Here is an 18,252-nt window from a genome sequence, read left to right on the forward strand (position 1 = left end):
AGGAGGCACTTGGCACTGTCAAAACAGTCTCCATAACATTAACAAAACAAAGTTCTCTCCTTAAAAAAAGGACTAATTAAAAAAAAAAACTAATTTAAAAGTAATAAATGAACTAAAATTTGAAGTTGTGTTTCTTTACATTTTCAGTAAGATAAAAATTTTAATCATAAGAAAAATATTCTAAAAATGTTATTCTAAAAGTTCTTATTACTTTAATTACTATTAGTATTTTTTTCTTTATACCCTTTAAAAATTTTAAACCTATTTTACCTTTCTCCTAATACTATCTCACAACAAAAAATAAATACATTATTAATTAGCCAATACCCAACTCACCACACTCTTTTACCAATAAAATCTCAAAATTAACAAAATCTCAAATTAACGAACTAAAACCACTACAATATTTTTTGAACAAACACACCCCCTAAACTCCCAAGCATTTTTGGGCGGTAACCTCCCTTTTTTGGGAGGACCCCACCCAAACCCTCTCATACCCTACTCACCTTCTCCTCCACTGCAGGTATTTCTCCTATGTGCCAACCCAGAGTAAAGGAAACTCAATTTACCCCCACATATTGAAATGTTTTGGGGTGTTATACACTCGCATGGGTATACACAGTTTGCCATCATTTGAGTGGGAGAATTCAGGGAAGACAGGGAGAGGTTGGAGGGAAATTCACAGCACTACACCAAGTATGAAATCAGACTCGGGTTTTGATTTTCATGTGGTTTAATAAGTTAACAGATTCAGCCATTACACAGCAATAGAATTCTTCTTCAAGATTTACAAAGGTGCAAGAACTTCATTTAGTCATAAGTGGTTTGATTTTCATTATTAGCTACACAGTTCCAATTCTTTCCCACCTGAACAATATGGGGTCAAAATAATCCACCCAGACAGAAAGCATCAAAGTACAAAAGAGCACACACAAGGAGGGGTGTTAATTCAAATTCCATGTGGGTATTTGGTCCAGTACTTTACAAAGCAAGGAAAGGTGACGAGGAGCAGTCATGCCTGTAGAAGGAGCTGCGATATCACAAGCACACCTTTGCCAGAAATTTGACCAATGCTGTTACTGTTACTCTACCCTGAGACTCACCATGACCTTGCAGTAGGGGAGGCGGGATGGAGAGAACAATGCAAAAAGACCACAAATAACAACCCTCCAAAGCATCTCCACAGCTACTCAGAAATTATTTTTCTGTAGGTTTAGCAAACAATGACCCAAGAGAAGCTATAGCATTGCTTGCTAAAGCCAAAACACTTGCCATGTGCCCAGTTCTAGTCTAAACATACCACTTGCCTGTGGTTTGAAGAAGTTTTCATTACATTCCCCTTCACTGAACTTGCTCTCCACCTAAGCAGTCTCTCCTCGCTCTTCCCCATTTCAGTCAAGCTGCCTAAAACCCTACCCTCAACTGCATAAGCTGCATGAGTGTGCCTGCAGGGGCAGGAATTGGGACTTGCTTGCTCAGGTCTGCCCCTGCAGAAGTCTGTGCAATAAATGGATATGAATGCCACAGAGGCTGGTACTCTCCTGTCCCACTTATCGGCACTGTCATCCTCAGTCACTTTGCACCACTACCGGTACAGGCATTTGCAAAGTATGCTCTAATTGTAAGCACATGCAAATACACATCCATGCACCCAATTCCTCTGGCCTAAGACATCCATCATGCTAAATCCTATGGCACCCTCAGAACACTGAGGTTTTGAGATTCCCTTCATTTTTTCCTGGGTCTGTTTTCCACTGACTCAAGAGGATATCTCTTATGGGCCAACACACAGAGCTTTGTGGATGACAAGACTCCTAAAGAGCCTTGCCTAAGCATAGGGAGATGATTTATCCAGACAGAAATATACTTACAAGCATAGTTACAACTTTCAGCTAGCGTCAATCTATTTTCTTCAGAGAAGTAAAATACACAGGTAAAGTCCAGTAAATCTGTTCAGCCAAAATAGGAAACTAACAAACAAAACCCACAAACAAACAAGAAACTCCCAACAAACAAAAAAAAAAACCCTCCAAGTAAACCAAAACAAACAAAACCCCAAAATAATCTCAATGAAATGCCTACTTTGGCTTCATGTACAAGTCACTGTTCTGCTTGTGCAGCCACCAGCAAAACACAGCATCTGGAAAGCAGGCCCTCATATGCAGGTTGAAGCCTCCATGCATTCAAGCCCACTGCTCTGCTGTTCCTCTTCCACCACATATTTGGTCAAGGATCAATTTCACAAGGTGCAAAAAAGCGAGCCTACCCTGAGACAACAATCTGCCAACTGCAGATCACTTGAGCTTAAAAATTTTGATGGTGGCCTGCGCCACTCGTGGGGTTGCTCTGTGGTCCCAGGCATTATGAAACGCCACAGAGCCCACAGCAGCACCAAGGCAAGGGCACAGGTATCTGGAAGAAGTTAAACAGGGAAAGTGGATTTCAAATAGCATTGTTTCTGTCCTAAAGCCAAAACCACAAAATATGTTAAATACAAGAGGTTTCTTAAAGCAGCCATTCTGTGGGGGGGAAATTCCTGGGGACTTCATGCTTGCAGCTTCTGGAGAACAAAACCCTGTGTGACCTTCTCTTTTCATCTGAGAAGATTAGGATAGAAAAATTGTTTCTCACACCAATAAGCACACCTCCACCACGAGGCGAATTCATTACCACTCATGCCTTTGAGAAACCAGGAAGAGCCACCTGTGCTCTCATAGTCAGGATTAACAAAACCGCCACCTACTGCCTCTGGGGGATGAAAACATCTTTGTGGGCCAGAAAGAACGCCTTGTTCGGATAAGAAGAGGAAAGATCAACATGTTTAATGAGGAGAGTATCAGAACCAAAAAATTTCCAATGCACACAGCAGACCTATCCCTCTGTTCCTCAAACAGCACTTTTGACAAACACCCTGAAAAACATTCTGCACTTACAGAGAACATTCAAAAGATAAAAGGCTACAATATCCTTTATCCTATGCTGTACAATTTTGAGAAGCAACAAAACGTCAGAAAATACATCTCTAGGAAACACAAGCAGATGTAGGACCTAATATATGACGATGTGCTCTGCCAGCACTTGACAACATCCCTTTCCTTTGCAAGCTGTTTAACCAGATACTGATTTGCAGCACAATTTACTGACAGTAAAATCACTGCTAAAATTTCAACGGAAGATATGCCCCTACTGGTATGCTTCCCATGTACCATTCACTTTGCCTAACACAGTGCAGATGTCTTCCACCATATCAAGTTCAAAATCAAAAACCATACCTCCACTGCAAGTCACTGGCAGGCATAACCTGGAGCCAGCAAACCAGGAACAAAACAGGAAAGCCACAGACATATGACAGGAGCTGCTGATTTAACATAGCTAGAAAGGGTCCCCAAGGCCAGTGAGTAACTTGAGTTTCTGTTCTACTCCCTTTCCTATCACCTCCTCCTACAAGCCAGACCAAAACATGTTGGTCAAGAATCTAGGTATGTGTTTGTCAGACAGAAACCTTGCCTTTTCTGCCTCCAGTCTATAATGACAAGGACAACACTGGCTAGCCCTCACAGTCCTCCTTGTGTACATGAGCCTCAGATCCCTGATTCCAAAGAACAGTGAACAGTGTTCACCTCCAGCCACTCCATACCAAGACAGCTCAAGCTCTTACAGCTTAAAGAAAAGAATACAGGACTATCAAATGAGACTCATGGTAGGTCCTTGACTAACCTGCAACTGAAAAGCCAAAGCCGTAGGCTCTTCTGCTCAAACCAGCATTTCCGGTGCAAGGCTTCACAGTCTCCTACCAGAGAAGTGGTGCTGTCTGGATTCAAATCTTCAATGTTTAGTACCTTGAGATGGTGTCCAAATGAATAAATATAATCCAAAAATGGAACATAAAGTACTGTCATAGCTGTAAGTCAGAGGGGATGGTGCAAGACAGAGTACCAAACTGAAATCAAACTCTGAGATTTAGAGAACAAGGGTGTGTCAGACCACACGTGACAGCACTGCACCACACCAATCCAGCAAAAGGTGATGTGAAACCGATGGCTGGACTGCTATAGTTCTAATGGCCAAGTTCTAATGGCACTGTAGTGCAAACCAGCCACTCACATCAAGGAAAATTATTCTCAGCGAGAAACAGTGAGTTCTCTTGACACCCGTAGTGCACGGAAGTGCAAAAAAAGCCACAGTGCCATGCGGACAAGGAACAAAGAAAGGATAAAAGACACGACAGAGCCTGGAGACAACAAAGACTCCCAGACCAAAACAGATGTAGAGGTTCCTGGTCAGCCAGCTGAACCAATATTTTTCAGATTCATATATGCCCAATCATGTGAGGAATCAGCAGGAAAAACAGCCAAGAGTCCCTCCTGCTAGCACACAGAGGCACTTTCAGTTACAACCCTTGGTAACGCTGGCCTTCCCCACCTGTACAAATTTGCAAGAAACAACCACCTGTAAATCCTTTTGCTGCAGCACACCAAAATTGTTCTGGTCCTTGGAAGTGGCACACAGCGGCAGTATCAGCAAGTCAGGGTTTGTCCTTCCAAGAAACACATTTTACCTGCGCCATCAAGAGAACTGCATTTTCAGTTGGCAGCATCCTGTACAAGGAAGGACAACACCACAGGAGACACCACCACAGGAGATACTCTGATGGAAGAGCAGAACTAGAGAGTGGGAAATGGGTCTTCCGTGAGGTTTTTCCTCCCCTCCATCCCACCTCCTTTAACTCAACAATGCACAGGATAGCAGGAGGTTTCTCTCAAACCAGGCATGTGGACAGTGCATGAGTGTTTCTCCAAAGAGCATTATGTGCTATCTGAAGGGAACTTCTGGGGATATTATAGATAAAATGTGTATGGGCCAGGAGACTGGACAAATGTTCCTCTAGAAGGACAGTCTCCTCCTGCACAGGGATGTTATTTTCCCCTGCACACCTCTGCCTCTCTGCAAGTACCTGCTGCAGAAATGTCCTCTGAACAGGGGCCACCGCCTTTGCAAGAAGAAAGGAAATACGAAACACAATCCAGAAAGATTCCCTCTACTAACGGAAACCCATCAGTGACAGTATGTAAACTCTTGCCTCTTTCTGCCATGTGCCTTCAGGCTCCCCATTAGACTGCCCTTCACATTCCTTGCCTTATTCCTTGCCATCCATTCCCAGCATGGTGCCAGTCCTTGGCACGAGAACCATGACAGCACAAGACTGGACACTCGGCAGGTCTGGAAGACAGCCTGGCAGCCCTTTGGCAACATCCCCAACCACTCCCAAGAGTAAGGGATCTCCTCATAGAATAGCTGGTGTGTGCATTCAGTACAGGCCCTTCCCTGTTCAAGAACACAGATGTGAAAGGAGCGTTGTGTCACGGGGTGTCTGCACAGGGTGGCAGAACTGACAGCACTGACCAGGCATTCTTGCAAGGGCTCAGGCTTCTACAAAAATTTGTGCAGAGGTTAAAACTTCCTTCTTCTTAGAGAAGTCTTTCTTCACCAACAGAGCACAGAATACAGGGGTTCCTCAGAGCTGTCTGAACCAGACACTGTTCCCATGGCAGAGCCAGATGGAGGACTGCAACTCTGACAGCTGACAGCTGTCTTCTGAGAGCTCACAGCCCAGGAACACATCACCCTGCAGCATACCTCAAGTTACGGCCTCTGCACCAAGCACAAGCAATAACAGTATTTAGATCATCAGTGACTGTGTCATTCTCTGTCACTAGAAGACACATTCTCTGTCACCTGAATGAGGCTATATCCCACATTTCTCGGCACTGTAGCTAACCCAGTAGTTTCTTGATTTTAACTCTGAAGGTTGTCACTTGAGAGACCTGCCCCCCGTTTCCATGAGGCACCTGATGACACACACGAGAGTAATTTCTGCAGTTCCTGGAATCCCCAAGGGGATTAGCATGCCACCTGGATTTTCTGGGAGAGCACAGTGGGGTGCAACAAGCAGAGAAGGCTAAGCCAAGGCAGCCAAACAACCTCAGTCTCAGGTTTGCCGCCTCCGCTCCCCAGACGTCCTAAAGCACTGGGGTGTCTTCCCTCAGCCAAGGTTGGAAAGAACTGGACTGCAAGTCACAGATACCATGGAGTGGGAAGACAAGAGACTAGAAAACGATCTCTGATAAATCTTTCCAATGGGCTTCTCCCTCCTTCAGTTTTCACCAGCTGATGTGCTGTCACTACCTTTGGGCTTGGATTTAGACTTGAAGGAGAAGCGTTTGATGAGGCGGTGAGAGAAGCTACCAGTTTTCTTTCTGGTGGTGGAGTTGGCAGTGACATTGGACAAGTCATCATGTGACTGGCTCAGGCCTGCTTCCTTCTGCTTGCTCCTTCTCCGGAAGATGAGCTTGGTACCGCTCCGAAGAAAGTTAACTGCAGAGACAGGAAGGAAGAAGACAGAAACCATGACAGCGTCCGGCATTGGCAAGTTTCAGGGACAGTAACACACCCAGCCATTCTCGGATATGCAGCAGTTCTCTTCCACACTGAGAGGCAGGAGTACGCAGGAGGTCAGCTAATCCCAGCTTCCCAAGGCAAAGTCTCAGTTTGTGACAGACTGCAACACCAACAAGCTGCCTCACTAAACATTCCATTCCACCTCCCCTCTGCACAAACTTCCTTTTGCACAATATCCTCCTCTCAGTGGAAGCGTGCAGTATTCCAAATGACAACCAAGACTCATATGAATGGAAAACAATGGAGATCACCTGAACCTGAAGACCCTGAGAGGAATATACAAGACAGAAAAGGCCTCTTAGATCAGCCTGTCTCAAGCGCACAGGGATTAACTTTGTCACCTAGCGCCTGGAACTGCCTGCGTTTTCATAACGTGCCCACTCTGGAGGCAAATAATGCCAATGGCTCCTTATGACTCTCACAAGCAGGATAAGGTGGAGATGCTAATTACTTTCAACCTCAAATGGATCAGAAAGACACATCCAAAACCTGCAGGCCATGTAATACTACAATGGTATTTCGTACAGAGGGGGTTTGCTTTCCATTTTCCCTCTGTTCCCCACCCGCCAGCTCTCTTGGGAATCTGGGTCGCACACCCTTCTACCCACTGACATTCAAAAAAGGGGCCTCCGCAACTCAAACCATACCTAGCTGTAACAGGGTTCAACTCCCCAAAATTTGTCCCACTAACACTCTGAGTAATCAAGATTTTGATTTGCATTTCTTTACGTAAATTGGTAGCAGAAAAATCCAAGGTGTGCCAGCACGCGACAAATGTGTGGAAAGGCCAGGACAGCAGCTAGGTTGAGGTAGCCTACTCCATCATTTAAAAGAAGTCAGTTTGTGTGAACATCTTACATTATGACAAGCACTAGCTGCTTCGATACTAACAGAGAAGGAAGGAGGGCAATCAAGGCCCATACAATCCACATTGCTGGGCGGCCTCCATGTCCACACAACAGGTGGTCAAATTCAGAGGAGGAATCATTATTTATGGACATCTGTGGACCTGGAGACCAGGGAGAGAAAAGGGGTTCTCTATAATACACAGGCTACGCAGGGTTCTCATCTAAAAGAGCATAAAAACTTGAAAGGCTACAGGAATCAGGCACCTACAAATGAAGGCCTTTCAAGTCACTCCAGTGGAAAAAAGACACAAAGACAAAGGCAGGCTCTTCCTGGCTCCATCAGAAGCTGCTCTTTGCTATGCTGAAAGGTGGCTGCAGACCTCATGCTTGGGTGGGGAACCTGGATGTCACTTTGTGCTCATATACAGCTAATGTTATGGGCTCATGTTAGCTACCCTACCTAACAGTTCATCCTTACCTTTGTGGTCTTTCAAGCTCCTTGTCTCAAGGGCTCCCATGGAGCCAGTTTCAGACTCGACATCTTCCACAGATGGTCTTTCAGAGACATCTGATCGCGTTGTCTCATCCAGCTCCTGACTGTCCCTTTGACCCAATGGCGATGCTTCCAGTGGCCGCGACAATTCAGTAAAATCATGCATCTGGTCAGCTGTGTTCTCTGCCTCAGAGTCCCCATACGCTGTGGCCTCCAGGGATGCAGCATAACCCAGAGAAAGTGCCATTTCGTCTTGAGCAATAGGTACCTGAAGGGGGGTTAGAGGGGCAGACACACATGAAGACAGGATCAAAAGAACTGCATTCATCTGCCTACTTCCATCTACACCTACATATGGGTGGTCCAGTTCCGATCATCAGTGCTAGACGGCACCAATAAACAACTGTCACTGTTTGGCTGAAATATACTGGAATGTGGCCGATTACAAGGCATTCTGCTGCACATCCCTCACTCCCGCAGCAAAGTTCAAGGAGAACTCCTTACATTCTCCACAAGGTTCAAAACCAGTTATGGCAGCCACATCCCTTTCTGCAGCTGCCCATTGTGAACTCCCACTGGCAGCTGCCCTGCAGACTGGCAAGGAACCTTTTAATGTTCACTGGGAAGCAGCTAAAGGTTTCTGATGAGCCAGTCATCTGTGCTGGAACCTTCCCACACTGGTCCCTACAGGACAGGTTAGTTTCACGCATGAATCCCTAGAAACAACCTCCCAGACTGGAAATGCAGCTCCTAACTACCAGAGACCTTTGACACTCCTGAGATGATGAGTGTACTACGTTTCGTTGGTGTCTTCTTGGTGGTCTTGTTATTCGTCTCAGTTAGCTGCCTGATTGCCGTCTCAGCCACCGGATCCAAGCCATTGGGCAAATGACTATCCCCTGAGCACAAGAAAAATACCTTGCTTGGAGAAGCAACCTTCAGCAGAGGCAAAAGGTCACTTGCTGACCGCAATGCTTGCAATAGGCAACTTACATGCACACGAATGTAGCTTTCCCACCCAAAGTCTATGACAGACTTGTCCAAATAAACAAAATGAAGGAAGGTCTGTATAGGTAGCTCTTGGCTTTTTCAGGTACCTGAAAATTTTCATTTCCCACCAGGCATATCATTAAAATACACCTCCCCTTCCCCCCGCCACTCAGCAAAGACTTTCAAAGACTCCCAATAGTTTGCTTTGGCAGCAAACTGTCAAAATGGCTGCAGTGCTCTGTTCTAGACACAATCAGAGCCCCGAGTGCAAGGTGACCAAAGTTGTTTGGGTCCGGATAGCCTGGAAAGTTCTGGTCAAGCAAGGAAACACTCATAGTCACTGACTGGATAGTCAAAGGAGAATGTCTTTTACCTGCCCACACACCACCACCACCAGCCTTCTGCCCCCACCTTCACTCATGCACTTGGACATTCTCTGAAGCAGAAAATGCAAGAACGTTCAGGGAACCGCACTCAGACTGCCACTTTCTAAAACAGGCTAAGGAACACAGTTATTTCAGCAAGAGCCTCAAACTTCCAAGCACTTACGGCTACTGCTGGGCAAGTGAGGACAGCCGGTCTCCAAGAGCACTGTTGTCTTCTTTTCAGTCACTTCCACTTTGGAAGGCGACCTCGATGGTGAATCTTCACAGCAAGAGACACCGAGAAATGGAGAGTAAATGGAGACAAAGCTTACACTACTATGCTATCATATTGTGCCCCCTACACAACCCTAAAGATCCTCAAGCGAGCATTCGGAGAGCCTGCGAGACAGCTCTGTAAGGCTTTGTGGCAACAAAGCAGTAAGAAGCCTACTGGGAAAAAATCAGAATCACTGAATGGTTTGGATTGGAAGGGACCTTAAAGACCACTTAGTTCCAACCATTAGACTGGTTGCTCGAAGCCCCTTTCAGCCTGCTCTTGAACACTTCCAGAGACAGGGCAGCTACAGCCTCCCTGGGCAACCTGGGCCAGTAACTCAGCACCCTCAGAGGGAAAAATTTCTTCCTAATGGCCAATATAAATCTACCCTCCTTCAGCTTAAAGCCATTCCCCTTGCCCTATCACTGCATGCCCTTGTAAAAAGATCACTCTTTAGCCCTCCTGCAAGTCCCCTTTTAGGTACTGGAAGGCTGCTTGTTGTAATGTCTCCCCACAGCCTTCTCCACCCTGGCCTTAACAGCTCCAAACTCTCTCAGCCTTTCTTCACAGGGAGGTGTTCCAGGTATGTGACCAATTTAGTGGTCCTCTGGACTCACTGAAACAGGTTCATGTCTTTCATGTGTTGGGGGGTTGCAAGGCTGGACACAGTACTCAAGATGGAGTCTCACAAGAGCAGAGCAGAGGGGAAGAATCGCCTCTCTCGCCTGCTGGCCACGCTTCCTTTGATGCAGCCAGGATATGGCTGCCTTTCTGGGCTGCAGTCCTGTGAAGCTGATGCACAGCAATACCTCATTCACGTCATTTCCCAGCCCCACCTCTTCGAATATCCAGCACCACATTCACCAGGATACCAGACCACAAGCAGCAACAACCCCTAGGAAGCCAGGTCAACATGCTTTTGGCTCCACTATCAGTATGTTCAGCATAACTTCTTTAGCAGTGAAGAAACTAGAGAAAGCATGGCTGAACACTTAGCCTGACATAATGCAGATGTTATGTGGCAGGATATGCATTAGACCTTCCACCACCAAAAGGGTGCGTGAAAGGCTCATCCCTCCCTCACCTCCCCCAGACACAGAACTGTAATTCCCTACCCTAGGGCTACACAAGTTTCCAGCCAGCCACGAAGATGCTAGGGGAACAGCATGGATGCCCATGTTCTGACCCACACCCCAAAAACAATACATAAAGCGTGAGCCTGCAATAACCAGGTGTGATGGCTAAACAGTTTTGCTACTGCCTTTACGAGCAGCCATGGGAATACTGCAGCTAAGCCTGTGCTGCCATAGAAGCCACCTGTACAATACACTTGCTGCTGCGCAGCCTCACCCAGTTTGCAATCTGCCTTGGGCCGGGACTGAATTGTGGTGACAGTAGTCACGATGGTGCCGTCGGGCATGATGGTCCGGTCCATCTCCACCTTCTTAGTGGGGGTGATGCTGGTTCGCAGAGACGTGGCATGTGGAGCATTCAGAGATGCAGGAGACTCCTGGAACAGCAGCTATAAACAGTAAAGCACTGATCAGAGAGGCACTCTTCTTCCCAGATGGAAAGGCAGGCACATTTGGGCAACAAAAGCTATGGCTCTGGGCACCAAGGAGCCATCCCCAGTACAGTATCAGTTCAACAACGGGAGGCTCAGGGACCAAGGGTCAGGTGACACCCACCCCTCCATGGCACAAGGGTCTGCTATCCCTCTGTGCCAAGCTCAGGCCCAAACACGTGTGTCTCCAGCTAGAGGCTCACATTATGAACTCTTCCAGAGCATGCATGTGTGCAGAGCTTGTGGGGTCATGAGCTCACCTCCAACGTAATGGCAGCTTCAGCTGTCAGTGACTGTCCAGCTCCCGGCACCAGTGAGCAGACCTGTCTTCCAGATGGCTGCTTGTCCAAAGAATCTATCAAAAGTGTGGCATATGCCAGCAGCACATCTGCAAGAAGGAAGAGCAGAAATGAAACACTTCACAGGACCTCAGCACCTCAGACATCTCCAAGGTAATCCCTGCTTTTGGGAAGCAGCACAATAGGCCAACACAGCAGATCGCCACAACTCCACTGACTCCCAGGTTCAAGAGGGAGAAGGAGCAAGCAATGCTCCTCCACTCCTCTTTAACAATTCAGGAGTCAGCTCCCTTAAAAAAGTGACCGATGTGTGGCCTCCATCAAAAATAGATGCTGTAGTTAGTCCCCCAACTGAGTACAAAAGAACAGCTAAGAGCCTTATGCAAAGCTCTCCTAATACAGGAGGCAAAATCCTGCATGCTTCTCCCTAATTCAGAATGCAGACAGGCAGGCCACAGGAACCTCCTGACTCAAGGTCAGACCCAGACCATTTTGGCAAGAACAGAACGAGTTACTTCACAGAGTCACAAAAGCTCACATAAAGCTAAATATGAAAAATCCTTTGCAGAACTCATCACACATTGGACCACCAGAGAACTACCATGAGCGTAAAGCACAGTGAGTCTCTTAGGCATTTTTGCCTCCCAGTCTTAAAACCCATCTTATGGTTGATCATACTCACTTCCCATTCCATCGCTGCTCCCCAGCACCTGTAGCTTCAGTTCTTTGCTTCTAGGTCCCAACTCCCTGTTGAAACCAAAGACAGGCTGGTGTTAGGCAATCTTAATTTTTAAGTAGCCAAAGAGCAAACCACCTCATTCTTTATCTTCCCTCCCTCAAATCTCACACACCTCATCACCATCCCCAAAGTTTCAGTAGCATGCACTGCCATGGAGGACATGACTTAGAGCACCAAATTACACAAATGAGATCTCTGGTTTGTGTGCCCTGTAGAGCTGTGTAGGCTGACAGTGGAAGTTGAGAAGGCAATGCCTCTGGAAGGCTGTTTATGCTACAGTACTATTGCACCTGCTGCACTTAGAATCAGCATTTCTGCCCACTCAGTTAGAACACACAGTGTCCAGAAAAGTGAGAAATATATATGCAAGCTCAGACCAAATGCCCGAATCAGTAGTTGGGTACAGAGGCAGCATAAACACACTGCCTGGTGGCACAGATTTCACCTCTGCACTGTGCACATCACTTACTGCAGCATGATAATGAAACCCAGAGACCATGCCGGTCCACCAACACTGCACCAGCCAGAAGGAGAGCAGACACTTACAGAAAGAACTCATCATTCCACTCCATCTCTCCTGCAGCACCAACAATGCCACCTATCAGTGGCCTTGTCCACTTCTGCTGTGGGGGACTGTCTAGCTCTGCCATGCAACGTATCTCCCCAACTCCTGCAAGAGAGACAGAGGGCACATGTGCACTCATCAATGAGAGGCAGTGGTTCGTCACACACACACCCCTCTTTTCCATTCAAACCCACCCAAAACATCCACTCACTCCAATCTCGCCACCTGCACACTTGCCCCTGTGGATCAGCAGTGTTTTCATGCTTACCTCCCTTCCCCTGGCAGCCCAAGTTCAGCACTCGAAGATTCCGGAGCAACAGCTTAGAACCCAGAGGGGCTGCTGCTACTCCAGCCGGGGACTCTCGAGTCAACTTACTGCTGGATACCTGAGGAATGACGAGAGCGAGACCGATACCTTCATCATTCACTCGCCAGCAGACAGCAGCAAGATGCGGCGTTCTTGTATCTATTAAGTAGGTCCTCACACCAACACAGGGGAATACCCACAAAGCCATAAAGAGATGCTGCAGGTTTCCAAGGCTACTGACCTCCAGTGGGCCCTCGTGTTATTTCAGATGGGCAGACAGAGAAGGAGACAGGCAAGAACAAGCTTGCTGGCTACCAGACAGTCAACTGACGATGAAAAACCATGGGCCATTCCATGTCTGCAAAGGCTGCCTTCGAGAGAGCCTTGGTATTCAGAACAAGGGTGACCACCAAAAGAGAGATGTACCTCAGGCACCAGCTCCACAAGTACATGACTGACAATCAGCATTCAAGAAAAAAGGTGGAAGGAGTTGCCCTTGGGAGCAATTTCTAATTATCCCTACGCACTGCATCGCAGTATCCAAATTCCAATGACCGTGCAGGCCAGGATTCGGCTGTTGCCCAAAAGTGAAACTCAAGCCTTGGATTCCTGCCTGAGCCTCAGCCCTCAAAAGTCACTTGGGGCCTGTGTTCGGGGCACAAGAAGGACACCAGAAGAGTGACTTACCACACTGGCTCCAGCGGTACAGGCCATCAAATTCACCATCATGGCTGGCTTCGTGCTGACAATTGTATCCTCAATCAGATCCTTTACAGTGGACAGATCTGCTCTCCCTTCATCCTTCTCTCCATAAATCAAGGGGAAATGCAGGAACATCATAAAAAAATGGACACAGTTACAGCTCCACATGCCTCTCAAGACTCTAATATGCTACACAGTCATTCTCCCAGTAATAACCTCCCAAATACTCTTCCCATATTCCATACTCGCCCTCCTCAGAGCTTGAAGTTTCTGTGTAGCAGCTGCAGGCAAATGCAAGCTTTCAAAATGTGACAAACTAAGCCTCTACTTCTGTGGTTTATCTGGCGTAAATTTTTACAATACAGATTTTATAGTTTGTCACATGCTCACCACCTCAGGAGATGGTGCCACCACACTTTTGGGAAAACAGCCAAATTCCTATAACTACTCAGGACAAAGTAACAAAGGTGTCAATAAAACAACAAATCAACCAACCTATTTGGATCAGGGAAGTGCAGGCACACCCACATGCTGTTCATTAAACCTCTAACCCAGGGATTCCCCACATTAATCTCTTAAATCTTAATTAATCCCTTCAAAAAAACCCAATCAAACTTAACCAACACAACAACAAACACTACCTCACACAAAGAAAAAGTGGCAACCCAGCTCATTTTGCAGCTCTACATCTGACAACAGCAGGAGGAACCAACATAGACAGAAAGCCTTCAACAGATACTGGTGCCACTTCAGCCCTCTTGAGGATGCTGCTTTGACACAGTTGAGCTAGTACCAATTCCAGGATGAAAGAATCCTCTCCACTGCCCTAAAGGGCCATGGCAGTGAGCTGCCAACCCTTCTACTCCACAGCAGCCCGCCTTCTAGTTGTTTCTGCTCCTTCCCCCCTTCCTCCACTCACAGTCAGCCTCCCATTGTCAGACACTCACCTCAGGAAGCCCAAGTCGTGGAAGAACAGAAAGGTCCAAGTCTGGTCTGTCTTTGAATGTCCATGACACCAGGAGACCCTCATTCTGTATCTCCTCCACGTGGATCTCCACCTGGCCCAGAACAAATATCCATAGTTGGAAACAGTTTCTGCTTGCATTAGGTGATTTTTGCCCCATTCCAAATTCAGCTATTGAAAGGTCCTCACCTCACCAGCACAACAGTAAAAAACAGAACATAAGAACACAAGTGCTCCCAGGCCTACAGGATGAAGCAGCTGCAGAAGCTCCATAGCGAGATTTGGCTTCCTCACTGCAGTTGCAAGCCCAGGCACCACCAGAGGGAAAAATGATCCATTTTTTATTTTACTGAAGAAAAAGCCTGCAGAGTACAATCCAAAAGTGCCCAACTGGGCACCAACACATAGGATATTTACTGAGTTACATCACTTAGGCATTGCCAAATGTAAGCACAACCGAATGTTAGTGACAGCTTCTTCCAGCCCAATGAGGCCTTTATTTGCATTTTGAATCAGGTCCTCCTTCCTCGATCAGTGTGGGACTAGATGGAGGAGTAAGGTCAATGTTTAACTTCTTGTAATCCTTACCTGAGCCTGCAGTACAGCCAAAGTGACATGATACGTGTCCACAGAAACAGTAGCTGGGGACTGCTGAGTAACAGAGACAGGGAATTTCACAGCTTCAGCTGACAGATGGCAGCACAGCACCTAAAACGAAAAGGAAAAGATGAGTTTATATCCCAGCAAGAGGCAGCTGTGTTATTCTGACCAAGTTCCAAGCTGCAAACCTGCCACTTCAGACCCTGTGCTATGACAAGAGCTCTCCTCTGCTCTCCATAGTAGAACCCTGATGTTTGGGTTCAGCCTTCACACACCCCAGCTTCACCAACATATCTTCCCTCACAGAGCTCACCAATGCACAGCTCCAGAGCCTCCAAACTCCTCCAAACAGATCTCACTCAAAACTTCCCTGGTTCCACCATCTCCATCAGAAAGGCCTCAGCAGCCTCTGTAGAACACACCATCACACCAAACTATACAGCTCAGAACAGCCAAGCCTTACCATGCTGTGGTCCGACTGTCCCTTGCATGTCACACAACTTATATTGGCAGCTTGTGGTAACTGAGGACCCTCTTCAAATGTGATCTGCACTGAACTCTGCAAAGAGAAAACTCTTGTTAGTTCCCAGTATTCAGAGCCACCCTGATAGTTCCAAAGAGGATGAATGATGTAGGGTCCCAGAGACACTTTTTCACAAATCGAGTCAGCACCCAGAATTATCGCACACTGTAATTCTACCCACCTGGACTTGTCTATACAGAGAAAGGAAACAAGGTGTCCAGTTAAAGCTTGAATTCACAGATACCAGAATCTCACATGAGACAAAGTCCTCCAGGACAACTCCCAGACCCCACTTCAGAAAACAGCTCTTAGACCCAGCAACTCACTGAGGCAACGCTGCTCTCTGAGCAGACATGCTGCAGACAAGGAGCAGCTGCAGCAGAAACTGGTGTGGCCTTCCAGGGGCCTCCAGACCAATTCAGCCACGGGCTAATCTTCCCTTTACAGAAGTCCTAAATTCTGGAACTTATACATTCAGGTCATTTTGTGATACTCTGAGTAATTCAACACATATGACAGAAAAGCACAGCATATCAGATATGGAAAACTGTTGACACTTTGACTATTGCATTGTGGTAAGAGGGGCATGGAAGCAGAGGGTGAGCTTCTACAGGGGAAGCGGGGGAGCACTAAGCCCAGTCGGGGAAGGCACTTCACATTGAATCCAGCCTAGAGTTTGTCACTCTGTCGAAAAGGGAGATACTTTTCCTGTCTTGCTGGAAAACCCAAACACAAGTTTGCATCATGTTCTTCAGGACTTTAACTGTTTTTTAATTCAAATATGTCAGCTTCCTGCTAATCTTTTTAGCGCCTTGTTTTCCTATACAACTTAACAGAAGGGCAACCATTTCCCACTCACATGACAGAAAAATAAAAGGATATTGCAATAGACTTTGGACTGCTTTGGACTGTGAAATACAAAGCTGTGTTTGGTGTCAGGTATATACAAGCAACGTGTGCATCTGTGATTGTGATACGTGTGGAAACTGACCATGGGACAGTCATAAAGACAATTCTAATGAATAACTGAGGAAGTAAAGCATGGAAGAAGGCCTTTGAACCTATCCTTTGTTTGCAATTAACCTTTATAAATCTTAAGTTGATTTAGGAGCATTTGAATTAAAGCTTTAAGGATGTCGCTGTTTGACAGGAACTTTCTGCTTCTAGTGAAAAAGAGTTTTTTGCAATAATAACCTTTTGAAGTATAATTTTAGAATATTGTTTGTAGTAAAGATCTTTGAAACTATACCTTTAGAATATATAAAAAGAAACATGTTTACCTGCAAGCCCCAACTATCGGTGTGCAGTTGGAGGGAAAACTTCCCCCACTGTACTCAGTGCTGTATTGCTCATACTTTACCATATTAATTAATAAATTGATTGCTGCTTGAATACTGGCCTAGTCAAGCTTCTCGTGTATGACAGTACCACAGTTTCTGTGGGCATGAAGTCCCTGCCTTGCAGGCAACACGAGCTATAACGGAATTATTTCCATACGGAATCATCAAGGCACAATCTCCTTCGTGAACTTCAAAACTACAGCTAATACAATGGTAATAGCGGGAGATTAAAGAGAATAAATATCAGAAAATTTCGAAGAAATTGCTGTGGAAACATCAGAGTGACTACAGTACTGCCCCAACCCGCGTCAAACGGCGCGCGGTAACGCACTCCGCCCTTTCCGCGCAGCGCGCTCCCGCGCAGGACGAACTGAGCGCCCGCAAGGCTCCCGCCGTGCGGGACGGGCTGCCCCGGCACCCGCGAACAAAGCGCGGGCGGCTCGGTCCGCCTGGCCTGGCCTCGCTGCCCGCGCTCCCCCGCTCGTCCCCGCCGTACCCCGTGCCGGCGCGCCTGGCTGTTGAGAGCTCGCACCCAAGCTCGCTGCCACTGCTCCCGCAGGGACCTGAGGGCGAGAAGGGCCGCGAGCAGCGCCCGGGCCCCGGCCTCCTCCCCCGCCGCTCCGCGACGCCGTAGCGCTCGCAGGGCCGCGGACCGCCAGTACTGCAGCAGCCAGGCGGCTACGGTGAGCAGCGAGGCGGCGAAGAGCAGCACCAGCGCGGCCCAGCCCAGGTCCGGCCCCATGGCACGGAGCGCGGGGGCTCAGGGCGGCGCGGCGGGCATGGCGGGCGGGCTGCGGTGCGGCCCCGCTGGCGGCACCGGGGGGCGGAGCCGGCGCGTACCCAGGGCGGCCGCGCTGCCGGCCGCCCGCCCTCCGCCGGCGCTCAGCCCCTCCCCGCACGGCAGGAAGAGGCGTGCTGCGAAACGCGGCGGCGAGGAAGCCATGGCAGTTGTGGGCACTGCGGGGCGGAGTCCGTGGCGAGTGCTGTTCCCGGCGCAGTTTCGGAGGAACGCCGCGGAGGAGAAGCACCGCGAACCTTAGCACCGGGGACAGGCCCCTCCGTACGCCCTCAGCGCGGCTGAAGCCGCTCCCGCTCCCGGCCGTGGTGCGAGCAGCGCTCCGCGCCGGCGGGAAGCCCCTGCCAGGGCCAAAGATGGCCGCGAGGGCGCCGCCCGCGTACCGCCCCGCCCGCGTACCGCCCCGCCCGCGTACCGCCCC

At 47.9% G+C, this 18,252-nt stretch overlaps 1 protein-coding gene across 4 annotated transcripts; it reads right to left on the minus strand.

The window, feature by feature from the left end:
* Positions 1-715: 715 nt before the first annotated feature.
* On the minus strand, positions 716-18,246 carry C2CD2L (C2CD2 like). 4 transcript variants are annotated; one of them, XM_039722114.1, is made up of 14 exons: positions 18,071-18,246; positions 15,636-15,731; positions 15,161-15,280; positions 14,556-14,666; positions 13,594-13,710; positions 12,868-12,985; positions 12,581-12,704; positions 11,978-12,042; positions 11,257-11,384; positions 10,783-10,954; positions 9,340-9,435; positions 8,566-8,699; positions 7,786-8,068; positions 716-6,375 (listed from the first exon to the last, which is right to left on the minus strand). In XM_039722114.1, the coding sequence occupies exons 2-14, from the start codon at positions 15,636-15,638 to the stop codon at positions 6,155-6,157; spliced, it is 1,692 nt and encodes a 563-aa protein (XP_039578048.1). In that variant the 5' UTR covers positions 15,639-15,731; positions 18,071-18,246; the 3' UTR covers positions 716-6,154. The 4 variants fall into 4 exon arrangements, with proteins under 4 accessions (XP_039578048.1, XP_039578047.1, XP_039578046.1 ...); XM_039722113.1 differs by lacking the exon at positions 18,071-18,246 and adding an exon at positions 17,568-17,852; XM_039722112.1 differs by lacking the exon at positions 18,071-18,246 and adding an exon at positions 17,532-17,852 and having other exon boundaries at positions 13,594-13,707.
* Between the last annotated feature and the right edge of the window lie 6 nt (positions 18,247-18,252).

This window comes from Passer montanus, unplaced genomic scaffold (assembly GCF_014805655.1).
Source record: "Passer montanus isolate IOZ18808 unplaced genomic scaffold, ASM1480565v1 scaffold47, whole genome shotgun sequence".
Taxonomy (NCBI): Eukaryota; Metazoa; Chordata; class Aves; order Passeriformes; family Passeridae; genus Passer; species Passer montanus.